This window comes from Gavialis gangeticus, unplaced genomic scaffold (genome assembly GCF_001723915.1).
Source record: "Gavialis gangeticus isolate Ggan-Ray unplaced genomic scaffold, GavGan_comp1, whole genome shotgun sequence".
Classification (NCBI taxonomy): Eukaryota; Metazoa; Chordata; order Crocodylia; family Gavialidae; genus Gavialis; species Gavialis gangeticus.
Window position 1 is genome coordinate 10,949,780 of NW_017729009.1, and position 14,092 is coordinate 10,963,871.

The 14,092-nt window shown below is 47.6% G+C and overlaps 1 protein-coding gene across 3 annotated transcripts in view; it reads right to left on the minus strand.

Annotated features, from left to right (window-relative positions):
- Nucleotides 1-3,143: 3,143 nt before the first annotated feature.
- STMN3 (stathmin 3) overlaps nt 3,144-14,092 on the minus strand; it is a 105,272-nt gene continuing 94,323 nt past the window's right edge. For 2 of the 3 annotated variants that reach the window (XM_019510047.1, XM_019510046.1), the window contains 4 exons: nt 13,020-13,115; nt 11,839-12,014; nt 10,619-10,810; nt 4,638-9,438 (listed from right to left, as the gene is read on the minus strand). In XM_019510047.1, the coding sequence (XP_019365592.1) occupies nt 9,379-9,438; nt 10,619-10,810; nt 11,839-12,014; nt 13,020-13,115 (524 nt within the window). In that variant the 3' untranslated portion in view covers nt 4,638-9,378. Of the gene's footprint in view, nt 9,439-10,618; nt 10,811-11,838; nt 12,015-13,019; nt 13,116-14,092 lie in introns of all 3 variants that reach the window. The other variant, XM_019510048.1, reaches the window with a different exon arrangement.

Below are 14,092 nucleotides of genomic sequence, written 5' to 3' on the forward strand. Positions count from 1 at the left end.
CTGAGGGAGGGGGGGCGCGGGGGGAGGGGAGCGGCGCGGAGCGGGCCCAGCCGGACTGCGCACGCGCGAGCGGGGCCGCCCGCCGCTGGGAGCTTTTTGGCGGGGGGAGGAAGGGCGTGAAATAGGTCCCGGCTGCGCTGCACTGCGCCTGCGCCGCCTGGGAGGCGGACTGGCATTGCACACGTGCTCCAGCCTCGTTCTGCTCCAGCGGGATGGACGGGACAGCTGTGGTTCCCTACTGGCTTTGCCAGCTTCTGGATGGGTAACTCTTAACATCTACTGCTAACGTTCAGTCTGCTCTTTCCCAGCAGGGTGTGTTGCTGCCATAGCCACAGGGTTGGGGGCGCGGTGTTCGCCCTTCACAGCCCCAGCAGAGCGGCAGGGATGCGCCGCGCTCGGGCTGCGGGCCCTCACAGGCCTGGGCTGCACTCCTTGCACATGCTGTCATGCACCACGTGTCTGAGCAGGGGGCGGCTTATAATCCTGCCCTGGAGTGGGGCGACTTGGAGGCACGTGACGAGTGCTTTGAAGCCTCCAAAATTACCCCCTTGGTCTGAAGTCAAAGCAGGAGAGAGTCCCACCTTCTAGAGTACCTGTCGGTCTCTAAGGTGCGAGTCTGCCCTGCCTTCTGCATGACATGCATGTCTCAGGGCAGGGCAGACTCGCACTTTCCAAAGGGAGAATTATGTGTTTTGAATTAATTTTTTAATCCTCTTGTCTCGCATTCGCTTGGCGACGCGTTTATTATTGCAGGCCTGGTTGCAAAAGTCAGCTTTGCCTTTGGGCTAGGGAGGGGTTAGGTCTGAGGCAGTTTGGGGCTCTGCAGGAACTCATCCTGCTGCCTGATTCAACCTTTTCTCCTGATCTGGGAGCTTTCTTTTCTACCTCTGTGATGGACAGCTCCCCCGTGCCTGCGGCATGGATTTGTCAGTGATTCCTGAGTTTAGGCCCATCCTGCAGGTATTGGGATGCTGGCAGGATCAGGCTGCAGTGCCTGGTGGATAAGGACAGGCACTATGGATTTGCCTGTGGGAAGGCATCAGCAGGGCCATGATATGATTGCAAGAGTCCCTGTTGCTGAGGGAAAGGCATTCTCCATGAGACTACGCTCCCTTAAGGGCTGATGGTTTCATGCTGAGCTATGATATATTGCTGTAGTCCAGCTCGGAGATGGCAAAAACATGCCAATGGCGCTAGGTCTGAGTTCACCACGGTGGTACAGTCTCCCAGGTGTCAGAAAGCATCACTCATGGATGCAGCTTTATGGAAGCTAGTGTCAGTCTGAATCGAGCCGCTCTTGGGCTGCTGTACAACTGAACCAGCATTGGACGTGTGTCCTCGAACAAGCAGGCTGGGAACTCCTCTAAGCAGTCAAATCATCAGACTCCCGAGCGTGATGTGACTGGAAGCTCCTCCGAGGGTTTCTTCCAGCCACCCAGTGAAGCCTCCCACTTGCTGGGGTTGTTTTTTTCCCTTTTCTGCCATTTCTGGATCTCCTCGAGCAGGTCGTTTGGCATGTGTGGTATCCAAGAGTGGCGGAAGGAGCTACCAGCTTGGAGTCCTTAATGTGACGTGACCTGAAAAAGCCTGAGTTTCAAGTGGGAAGAGCTTAGCCCTTTCTGAAAAAAAGCCCTGGAATAGAGGCAGCCAGAATCGCTTGTTGGGGTTTCATGTTTGATGGTTTCCTATAGCTAGTCAGTGAATCCCTTCTCCCCTGCCCTCTCCCTTCTATTTATGTTACGATCCCTCCTTGAATAGTTATCTGGCCTGGTTAACTGTAAGTATTTTGTGTATTAGAACTTCTTATTCGGCCGCTTGGTAGATTTATGGTGGTTGAGTTATCTCTTGGGAGGATGCAGTGACAGGGCAGGTAAGATCAGCAAGTCTTGGATCTTGCTCTTGTCAGAATTTCTTGTAATAGGGTGTGGAGAGGCCTTTTTTCTTTCATTCTTAAAGAAGTTTCCCTACAAAGGAGCCAAGAGAGAGTAGGATTGTGAATTTTGGCAAATGATCTGTTGGCCAAAAACTCGTCCAATCAAGCAAAAGGGGGTACGGGGTGACATTTTTAGAGCTTCCAGGGGATGTAGCTAAGACGCCTTCATCCAAATGGCGGTATTATGTGGATTAAAAATCCTGACACTATTGCCTGTTGCTTATTTCTAGATGTTTCTGCACCTTCACCTGTGCCATAGGCTCTTGAGAGTGGGGAATGCACTAGGTCTGACATCAGTGCTCAGCTCTCCCATGCCCATGGCAGTGGGGTTGAACTGCCATCCACTTTATTTTCAGTTCAGGAGCTGGCTTGCAAAAATCCCCAGTGGCTGCTTGAAACAAAATGTTGCCCACTTTCAAATCCTTCTGAGAGCAGGAGACTCCCCATGGCTTTGGGCCTTCACCCCAGAGCAGTGGTGCCTTTTCCAAGGAGATTTAATTAAGCAGAGAGAGCAACAATTTGGAATGAGGCCAAGTTATATATAGTAGATTTTTACTTTTAAAAAGGTTTTAAAAGAAGTAGTTTTTACAGATACGTATATGTGTGCATGTATGTATATACACACGTGTATATAAAGTAAAAACTACTTTTACATGCATTTTTACTTGAGATAGATACACGCACATATTTATAGATCTCTCTACACACACACAAACATATAGATAGATCTATCTATCTATCAAAATATATATATCTCAAGTAAAAACTTCTTATAAAAACTTTTAAAAAGTATGTAGATAGATAAAAAGTAAAAATGACTTCTGCTAAACCCATTAGTTTCTCAGGCTGCTCTGGGCATGCCTTTCTGATCCTTCTCCTATAAAAGGCTTTGAGCTCCTCACATCATCAAGGGTAAGGTGCAATAACAGTGTTACCTGCCTTCAGCTGTTGTTTTTTTTCCTGGAGCATAGGGTTGATTTACAGATTAGTGACCTGTCTTTTTGCTGGACAATAATTACCCATTTGGCTCTGCAAGGACCTAGATTCTGTTCTTTATTGGAGGCCACTTGCTTTGTTCAGATGAGAGTTGTTTATTAATATTATTATTATTTTCCCAAACCAGGAATAAGCCTGGGATTAAAGCATCAGTGTATGGAGAGAAATGGAGGCATGTGGTTTCATACCAAGTTTATTTCTTTTTTTTTTTTTCATATTCACTTCTTTTGCACAACAACAACCTCAAGTTGACAATGAAATGCATGTGGTAGACGTAAAGGAACCAGACAAGGCTCTGTTAGAGTGATGGTAAGTCCATTCATAACACCATTACAGTTTATTATTGAGCTGTGTATTTGGAAAGAAGGAAGATAGCACACACTGTGTCATGTGTGGAGTGCACCCTGCACAAGGCCAATGACACTTACACCCAAACCGTATCCAGAAGAGAACGAGGGCGTCCCTGGGAACTTGCAAACCCCTGAGGTTCTGACCCACCCTCAAGGCAACACCGATCACTTCCAGCCCCCTTCTTGCAGACATGCATGGTATCTTTTGCTGTGCTAAGTATGTGGGGGTTGATCATATAACATTTCAGCACTTACAGTCTCCAAAGCTCTTTGCAAGCATGACTTCATTAATCTTCACAACACCCCTGTGAGGTAGGGAAGTGTCACTGCCCCTTGGGAGATGGGAGAACTGACAGAGACAGGTCCAGGGGCTTGCCAAAGACCGCAAGAACGGTCAAGACGAGGACTTGCACGTCGCTGGTTGCCTTACGCTCAGACCCAACATCTGGAGAAGACTGTCATCTCCATCACCCCCTGTAGGCTCTGCATTAGAGAGACCTAAGTGTTGGCCAGTGCCCCGTTCTACTTTATTTCAAAGACACCTGACTACAAAGGTGGAGGTCATTGGTCCTGAAATGTCATGTCATTCCTTGCATGGTTAACAATAAATATCTATAGCACCATAAGCAGCCATTCCCTGCCTCTTGTTTCAAGTGGTGTTGTGTGTATGTGTGTATATATAGATAGGTTATACACACCTGGCATGTGTCTTGTGCACGCTCTCAGAGCATACACAGCTACGTGCCCACAACCGTTGCAAGTGGGCAAAATAATAACGCAGTCTAGTGGAATGAAACAAAGCCCATGAGATGAATTAAACAGCCAGGGTTAGAAATTCACACTGGCCTAAATGAAAGACAACGTGAATTTTCAAGGAGCAGCATCACCGCTCTTGTCCCCTATTGCAACATGCATGCAGTGGTCTGACTTGCCAGCAGCACAGAAAGCTTACCCTGTAGGGCAACTACCACGCCTTTGCGAGACAAGGTTCACTTTACAACATGACAAAACCATGGGTGGAGTGAGACTGCTTAAAATTAACATTTCTGAGGGCCGGTCCATGGTTAGTTTATGGGCCTCCCATCCTGGAGAGTCTGATGGCTACAGCCATCTGAGCTCTAGCTCTGAATAACAAAGCGAGCAGAAGGTCTAGTATTTGGACCGTGAGAGTGACTGCTCTGGTTCTTGCCCCAGGATTGCTAAACATAAAGGTGTTTTGTGCCAATTGGAAATTCAGTTTATCTCCGGGTTCATTTTTTTTTGTCTAGCAGGCTAGGAAGCCCTGCTTTGTCTGGGAGAAGGGGAAGAATGAGTTTTTTGACATTTGCATGCAGGTGGGTTGGGTTTGGGGTTATTTCCAATCTCAGCTCCCTCCCTGTTGCACCTTTAGTTCCCCTCTGGGACTCTGTTTCCTACTGGTATAACTTCACGGAGTGCCATGAAGCTATAGCTACTCCGAATGTGGCCAGATTTAGAGATGCTCTTACAATAGTGCAATCAGTGATAGCAGCTAGAAAGACCCATCAGTAAGCGTCGGAAAGAAATAATAATAAAGAACCTGGAGCGCCATCCTGAGACGCGTTCCAGGAATTTTGAAATTGCATGCCACAGAAAGTGCCTGAAGGGGAACGGCTGAAAAACTGCAAGAGGAGTGGGAGGAAAGGGAAGGCTTAAAGGAAGTTAATGGGGGAAAAGCCCCTATTCAGGCATAAGCCACCCAGTTGTTAGCAATCCTGGAATTCACCAGGGATGAAATAAGTATAAGCTGCTGCAGGTTTGGGAACTGAAGATCCAAGTGATGTGTGATGCTGTCAGGGACAGCATCGTTCAGGCAGGTGCTCTGCATCTGTCATTTACTTCCCCCACAGCCTGGACCATGCAAAAGTTTTATCAGCAATACAAGCAGGATGTCTTTCCAGGCCAGAGAAATTGCAGGACCAGATGCATGCAGCCCTGGTAATCGGAAATATTGCTCCGATAGACCCAGTGGCACTGAACAAACTAATTTCCCTGACATCCCTGTTCCACCTTCTTTGTCTAGCCACATTAGTCCACCTGGTTTCCCTGACGTGACATATCCCATCGGGTGTGATAAACTCATTACCCTGACATGATGGATTCAAAACTCTGTGACCCTGTTTCTCTACCTGATGCAACGTTTTACCCTGCATTAGTGCATTCTCCAGATATGTCTACTGCACCTTACAGCACCAACGGGGTGGAGGGGAGGAAAATGGGGTTCCCTTAGATCTGCAGGAGCACTGTTCCCTGGGGTCCTAACTTTCCAGACCATCCTTTTATGCAACACTACTGTGAGTGTTTGCTACGGAAGCTACTGCAAGAATAGGTCTCCACCTGAGATCAAGGCTGGCCTTCAGCTATGTGGAGGGTACCACTAGCTGGATTTGAACTGCCAGCTTAACCACAAGCGTCTGAGATGGAAAGTAAGAAGCAGAGACAAAAGTCCTGGGACCCAGTAACCATACAGGTAAGGGAAAGGTTTCAAGCAAGCACAATTTGCCACTCCCCGCTTTCTCCGATACTGCATGCAAAATCCTCCACTTTTGTCAGCCTTGTTCTATGGTAACAGGAAACAGAGCAGATTGCTGCCTCCAAGCAGGAGTGGCCTAACACTAAACTGCACCCCAAATTTAGGGCTCCAGGGCATCTGCCCCAGTTTTAGATCTCTCCCAGCCCCCCTTTCCCCTCCACTCCTTGAATTAACTCTCCCAGTTCCCATCCTCCCTGCCTGAAGGACCCCTGTCTCCCCCCTATTTCTAAGCCCTTGCTTTGCTTTCCATATGAAGCAGTCCAGCCACCTCAAGAGGCAATGGTCAGCTCTGCATTAGGCTGCCACTTGCCTCTCTGACCCCCTGCTCACTCTGAGCTCAAGGACAAAGACCTCCTACCTTAATCTGGCCCTGCCTCCAGGTTCATTTGAGCCTCACTGGAGAATCGGAGTGAAAATGGTTGTTTCTTTGTGTTTGTTTTAAACTCCTGCTTATGAGTACAACATTTGTGATCATCGTCATCATAATTAATAATCATAGTACTAAAAACAGTATTTACAACAAGCTCCAGGTCAGTATTACACACCAAGCAAACACTCAGCACCACAGAGTAGGACAGGGTTAATATCTGGCAGACACCTTCTCAGATCCCACCGGTGTGGGACACAGACATTTGACATTTTCAACCATTTCTTACACACAAACATTTTATTTAAATTACTTTTTTAATTATTTTTTTTAAACTTTTTAAAATTTATTGTCACTATATGGATGAGATGATTCTGCATTCTACACAGATGCTTATCTAAGACAGCTGCTACTTATAAACTGATCATTAGCTACTGTTAAGAAATTCAACCCTCAGTTTCTTTTTTTTTTCCCCTCCCTGCCCGAAACTCACTTCTTGTCCCTCAACACTGCTGAAGCCTGATAACAGTCCTGCCCTCCCTCAGACCTTGGCAGAGGGCTTTGTAGATAAGCTAGCCCTTCCATTTTGGAGCAGAGCTCTCCCCTAATATCCAAAGCCTCGTGGCCAGAGAGGGACCTTCTCTCATTAAAAGGGGAACGTATTGTGTGGTTGACTAGCAAGAGGCTAGGGGCTTTGCTTCCAGCAGCTGCTGCTGCTGCCTCTTTGGCATACTGTTGCGTTCTTGTGACAGTCAAGGAGGGTGGGGGAGATTCCTGACATGCAGCCAGCACATGGTAGAAGGAAAACCGATAGCTTGGAACCGACTCAGCAACTATTATTTAGACAGGGCATGGAGGCAAAGGGAAGCTTGACACCTGATATGGACTCCCTGTCTGCCCTGGCTTCCTGTCCCTACCTGGCTCCTGTAGTCTAAATGGTGTATCGCATCTGCTCACCCCACCTCTGGCTTGGAGCATGCCCTATGCATCCCAAGTCACACAACCGCCAGGAATGAAAAAGGCAACTGCCTCAGTGCCTGTCCATGCCCACTGTGTCCTAGCTGTTTGCATAAGCTACTCCTGGTGATGCTGACTCCACAGAGCCCCCCTGGAGGAGCTGCAGGACTTGGCTGCAGAGAGGCTCTTTGGAGACGGTATGCAGAGAGGACACCTGTCACAATAACAGTTGACTCTTGTTCCTCTGGATGCCCCCTTGGCTCACTCTGGGTTCCCAAATAGCATCCAGTATGGCCACAGAGAGAGGGAAGTTTGTGGTACAGTGAGGGTAAGGATCAGTCCTGGAGTCTTTCCTGTATTTGTGCCTACATCCCTGCTCCAAGCACCCTGCTACTTTGCCCTGGGAATGCCTCACGAGTTGGGAAGACAGGTAGTGGTGTGCTGTCAGAGTTGGAAGGAGAGGACTCTTTGCTACTCAATGGTCCAAAAGGAAAGAGTTGCATTGTTCTCCTCAGTGAAATCCTGCCAGGAGAGGGTGTTCCTGCAAAAGCAGAGTCCTGCCTGAACATCCTCTCTCAAGAGGCTTCACTAGGGTTAAGATGGCAACTCCTTGCACTTTAGACATAGGCATACAATTGCCAGTCTGGTTATTTGGCCAGATCCAGTGCTAGCATTAAAAGTCTGCCACCTTTTTGATCCATGGGATGCAATAGCAGCCTCCTCACTGTTCGGCACGTCCTCTGATTCAGCTACTTCTGTTGGCATACACCATGATGTAAGACGGGAAGAGAGCCCACAGGCTGCTGTAGCTCTCCATTTACATCAGAAAGTATTACCAGCTATCTGAAAGAAGAGGTTTCTGCCCCCTGCCTCCAAGCACTGCTGTAATCCATTCATCCTTACTTCTAGGAAGAGACACAGCTGTCTTAAAGTGGGCTTTGGAAGTCAGAGCTAGAAGAATTAAAGCCTTGCAATTCTACCTCCATGGCTAGACAAGCAGCAGGTGAATGAACATCTCTTCACTGCTCCTGCCCTCTGCCTGGCAGTCTCCCTTCCTACCCCACCTTCTCCAAAGCTGCAGTTTTGGAAATACCATTGAAAGGATTGCTGTGTCCCTTCCTATAATCTGCTGCCCAAGAACCGCAGCTCTGTGGTTAACCTGTGATCTTTGGTCCAAACGTCTCTCCTGGAATAGTACTGAAGAGTCTCATCCATCTTTGGGAAGAGAGAAGGATGAGTCTCCCATATCACAGAGTTTTGCTAAAGGTCATGGGCTGCTTGACAATTGTGCGCTCTGTTTTACTTTTTAATTAATGGTGTGAAATTTAGTGTTTGTGAAAAGTGCAGGATTGACCGCCCTGGAGACTGCCCCCTCTTTACCCGTAACGCTGGGTTCACTATGGGCAGCGGCAATACAAGCCTCCTCAGCACTGCCTCTACCAGTGAGAGGGCTGTTCAGTCTCCAGGCTCATTCAATCTGTGGCCATCCAGGATATCAACTAGTGCTTCTTGTGATGTGGGCACCTGTCCACCAGGCTCTAGTCTCAGACCCTTAGCTAATTGCACCTGGGTTACCAAAGAAACAGAGAACAATGACTTCAAGTTGCTATCTACCTGGGCTGGCTTCAAACCAGTGACCTACAGCTTAAAGATTCTGCACACCCTAACTCATTCCCTGAGCCATCCCAGCCTCCTCCTATCCCTTCTCCTACCACTAAAAACAATGGATCCATCAATGACCCCCTCTCACAACAATGTACCCTTCACTATTTACTCCCTTTTGTTTTTTCAACTGCTGTCTGGCTCAAAGCACAAACCAAAAGCCCTGGATAAGAAATCCGCATCTCTATGACACTGCTGGTTGAATTTATTAATATCTTAATCCTTTACATCAGTTTAAGAAAGATATTTTAAAAAAGGATGAAACCCCAAAGAGAAGCTGATTGATTGGTTAATTGTTTGATTCTATATTTCATGTGAACTAGTTGCTACTCTGCTTAGAGGTCCCTATGGCCTGTGAGTCCCCACAAGTACTGAACAGTTAAGGATGCAGAGAGAGAGAGAGAGAGAGAGAGAGAGAGAGAGAGAGAGAAGCGTGTAGCTGGGGAACTAACACCAGGAGGAAATGGCAAACCGAATGTTGCATCTAGACAAACAAAATAAAATGTGTTGGGTTGGTTGGTTTGTTATCAGGAATCATGTGCTAGATGTGTAGAAAAGCCCTTTATCCAGAGATCTCCTCCCGCTGTTCCTTGTTCCTGCGAACCTCAGCTGCATGCAGTTCCTGCAAAGACACAGAAAGCATTATGGAGTCCACAGGCTGAGTAGGGCGATCCAGAAGCTGTTTCCCATCTCCCCTCAGTTTCACCTACAGCTCTAGAGTTTTTGCTGTTGTATTTCCATCTGTTCCTCTCCTGTTCCTCAAAGGCCTTGCACTAATTAAGAAAAATACACTAGGTCAAGTTCATAGTTGGCAGAGCTCTGCTGATATCACAGGAGTTGTCCCTGGGATAAGTTTAGCTCTGTCCTTGGCACAGTGAAGGTGACCAGGTGCATCACACAAGTGTGTGAATACGTCTGCAGCACATGCTCCAGAGCTGGCTGAAGCTGTCTTATTAGGGAGCCCCTCACAGACACCAGCCTCCTTCCACTGGGGCCAGACAAAGCAGTGGTGCCTGGGGAACCTACAACAGGAAATCCACGCTCCAGAGTGCAGGATAGGAGGCTCGAGTTTACTGCTGCCTTTGGGCTCTGGCACACGGGGCTCAACAGAGATGAGGAAGCCTCTACACTGATGCCATGGACACCTCCTGTCCACCTTACCGCACGCTGCTGGAGAATATCTGCTCTGACTAGCTGTCAGACGTACATATCAAACAGAGTCCCTTCCCCTTTAAGAATCATATTAGAACAATGTGCAGCAACAAAAGACCAAAAGAAAAGGAAGAAAGCAATGGAGTAGGGGTGTCCAGAGAATCAGAGAAAATTAGAATTGGAAGGGACCTCAGGAGGTCACATCTAGTCCAACCCCCTGCTCAAAGCAGGATCAGCCCCAACTACATCATCCCAGCCAAATCTCTGTCCACCCAGGTCTTAAAAACCTGCAAGGATGGAGATTCAAGCACCCCTGTGGGTAACCTCTTCTAGTGCTTTACGGCCCTCCTTGTGAGAAAGTTTCCCTTACTATCCCACCTCAACTTCCCTTGCTGCAATTGGAGAGCCGGGCATTGTAACGTGACACTGCATACCTGCAAAGGGGAAGGCTGTATGAACTTGGGAAAATGGCAGGACAAGAAAAGCAAATTGTTCCTGGAGTTCTGCTCCAATGCAAACATCCCAGCTCTATCGGGGTGAGCAAGCCTGGCTACATATGCTGGCGCCAGCAACCTTTATGTCCTAAGCAAGGATTCCTAGCCCTAGAGGTGTTGGGACATGGTATGTGGGTGGGGGAGACAAGCACTTGCCTTCTCACGAAGTCGCTCCCTCAAGGCAGCTAGGTGTGCTTCACGGATCTCCCTGCTCAGCTCCATCTTGTAGTTGAGCTTCTCCTCAGCCAGCCGGCTGAAGTTGTTGTTCTCCTCCAGGGCCTTGTGCAGCACCTCCCGCTCATGCTCCCGTTTCTCCGCCAGCTGCTTCAGCACTTGGGCCTCCTGGGTCTGTAGGAAACCAACAGACCAGGTGGTGGGGGGAAGACGGGAGGAGAAAAACCCTTCTTACTTTCCTTGATCTGATCCTGGACATCTCCACAGAGATGACATGAACATGCTCCTTGCTAGTCTGTGCACAAACTAGCTGCTCAGTTGCAGGATTTGCACTTGGTATCTGAACTAATCAACCCATCCTCTGGTCTCAGCTGTTGCCTCCTTTCCAAAGGTGTCATGCTCAGGAGGCCAACCCTCTCCATTCATTAATCAGTGCTTCAGTGGTAGTTACACACCTCACTCATGTTCTTTCTGCCCCATGAAACTTTTCTATTCTAGACCACTTGGGCTGGATTTTCAAAGCTCTAATTCAGGCAGACAGATAATGATATTCAATTACTGCTGTGTGAATAGAATGGGGAGTGAAGTTTACAAGCAGGCAGTCTGCCTAATGTTTTGAACCTCTTCAACTTCTTTTCCTCTTACCCACCCACAGCATTGTGATTTGTTTTTCTCTGAAGCGCCTCTAGTTTTCCAACATTTTTTCTTCAAAAGATTTTTAAATATGCTCGTAAATGGAATGTGAAAACAGCATTGCCAGTCACTAAAAAACAATAAAATAGCAAGGCACCGATTCTAAGCTCTGTTTAGATGCATGGCTTTTTGTTCTTGTTATAGCACCCCGTGTATCACCTGTGTAATGTACTGAGAGACTCTAAACGGAAGGACCAAAGAATTCAACAGACCTGTGCATTTTTAAGGTCACCAGGGAACTTGTGATGATCTAGCCTAACCTCTGCTATAACACAGGCCAGAGGTGACTTCTGCTACTTGAACTGAACAAGAATATGTAGGAAAACACTTTCCAATCGCACTGCCTGGCTCCTAAGTATTACCAAAAGAACCAGTCTCCCCCAACAATATGTTTTGCTTCAGGGTTCTTTTTTCTCCTCAGTGATAACAAGGGACTGATTTTAAAGCTTGCTTAAAACATGACTGATTACATATATCAGCATGAACATGTCCCTAGAATATCCTCTTACCTTCCTCCTCTCCTCTGCAGCCTCCAGCCTCCTCTGAAGCTCCTCCAGAGACAGATCCTTCTTCTTTGGGGGAGAGGACAGGATTGGGCTCTCAGGGGATAAGTCCGAAGGGGACTTCAGAATCACTTCGAAGCTCTGGCCAGACGCCCTCTTGTCCAGCTGCTTCACTTCCATATCTTTGTGAGAAGAACACGAGCATTGTCATGGGCTGTGGGACACTCAGAGCAAAGCTACAGCACCTTTCTGAAGCTGCTAAATCATGCCCTGAACTTAGTTCCCTCAATATGAGCTGGTTGTGATGATACTGTACTTCCAAACAGGACTTTACTGGTTAAGTGTCCTGTCACTTCAGCCTCACCTGGAGAGATTCAGAGGGATTACCGTGGGAGCACAGAGAACCTTCTTTCCATCATGGGCCTGATATGATTGCTTTCATTGGATCAAAGCCCATATGTATCTCTGTTAAGCTCTTATTACATTCAGTGGGAAGTTTCTCCCTGACCTCTGTATCTCCAATACTGTTGCTCCACTTCTTTATCCATTTTCTGTGTAAAGTCCTTGCACATACACAGAAAACAATTCTGCTGCTGGATCTTTCCTTTCAGACAGAATGTAAAACCCAGGTATTGACCACCTCGGATTATTAAAAGTGTTATGGTTCTTTTCATAAGTGTAAGGGTGTTAATTCCAGTGACCCAGCAGGATTTCATCCTGCCTCCCTAGACTCCCCCCTGTGGTGTCAACTGGATTCCTCAACTGTCTGACAAACCCATTGCTGTAACATTTGACAATGATGTTCCTTCTCTTGGTTCTGCATTGTCATTGTCCCTTTTACCAGCAACAAATGACTGGCTTCAAATTCTCACTAGCTAATACAATTTCTTTTACATCCCAATAATAAGCGGACCATGGCTGAAGACAACCCAGAAATGCTGAATTGCTGATAACATCTAAATTCCTAGCCTAGGATAAGTGAGAGCACTCTTTGGTAACACACAGAGTTTCCTAGTAGGTGAATGTGGGTCAAAGATCAAAGGCCAGTAATACAGAAACTTGGTGGGAAACACTCTCCACAGACTGGGCCCAGCCTAATGGACTGAGGCACTCCCAAGTTTCCAGCAGCTGCCTGCAGAACAGCTCCATAGTGGACTCTGCAGGTTGTGTCTGCATGAGTCGCTTACCTCCATATTGATAGATGGTATTGGGGTGCGGCTGGGTGTGGAAACAGGAGCAGATCAGGGAGAGCAGAGAGAGTTCCTTCATTTTCTCCTTGTAGGCTGAAAAATAAGAATGGCAATAGTGGTTTAATGGCAATACTGTGTCTTTCTTCCCTGAGCTAGCTGAGCTAATATCTCCTACATTATCAGCTGGTGGTACAGGAAGCTCCACAGGGAGATCCATAAAGTGGTTTTACCATTTTTGCAGATGCAAGTCCCCAGGAAGGTGTTTTCCCTCCAAGCAGAAGAAGGGGGGTTAGGAGCGGATACATTTCAGCTCTTGTAAATAATCACGTGGTGGAAGCTGCCCAGATACTTCCCCTTCCACAGTTCCAAACTCAGCAGGAAGAGTGACAGTCATTGCTAATCAGCACCTATAAATGGTTCATGAGCCTTCATTGCAGACGCCTGCAGCCTAACAATGAGGCACCTCCATTTAATGGTGCAGCATTTCTGGTTTTGCTAATAAAAGAAGACATGAGGCCAGATCTGTGGAAACTAGAGGCAAGTTTAGGGAAAGAAAGGAATGGAGTGCTGCTCAGAGCTGCTCTCAAGATATACGCACAGGCCTTTTCAATGTTGCTGTCAGGGTGTGCAAAACCAAATACAAATGTGTTTCTTTCTATGTCCTACAGCTACAGACCAGGGGCAGAGTTTGGGGCTTGGCCTGCCAGAGAATAAGTGATGCTAAGAGCTGTCCTTGTTGCAATATGCTGATACAAAGGATGTTGCCTTGGAATGACTGGGTGATGGGAAGGATGAAGCTCGTAGCCCCTGGGAGATAACCTGTTGCATGTGCCTCTAATCAGGGGTGTTCTCATAGTTTCATAGTTTCTAGGGTCGGAAGGGACCTGAGCAGATCATCTAGTCCAACCCCCTGCCATGGCAGGAAGAGCACTGGGGTCAAATGACCCCAGTAAGGTGGTCATCCAACCTCCTCTTAAAAACCCCCAGGGTGGGAGCCTGCACCACCTCACTTGGAAGCTGGTTCCAGACTCTAGCCGCCCTGACCGTGAAGTAGCGCCTCCTGATGTCCA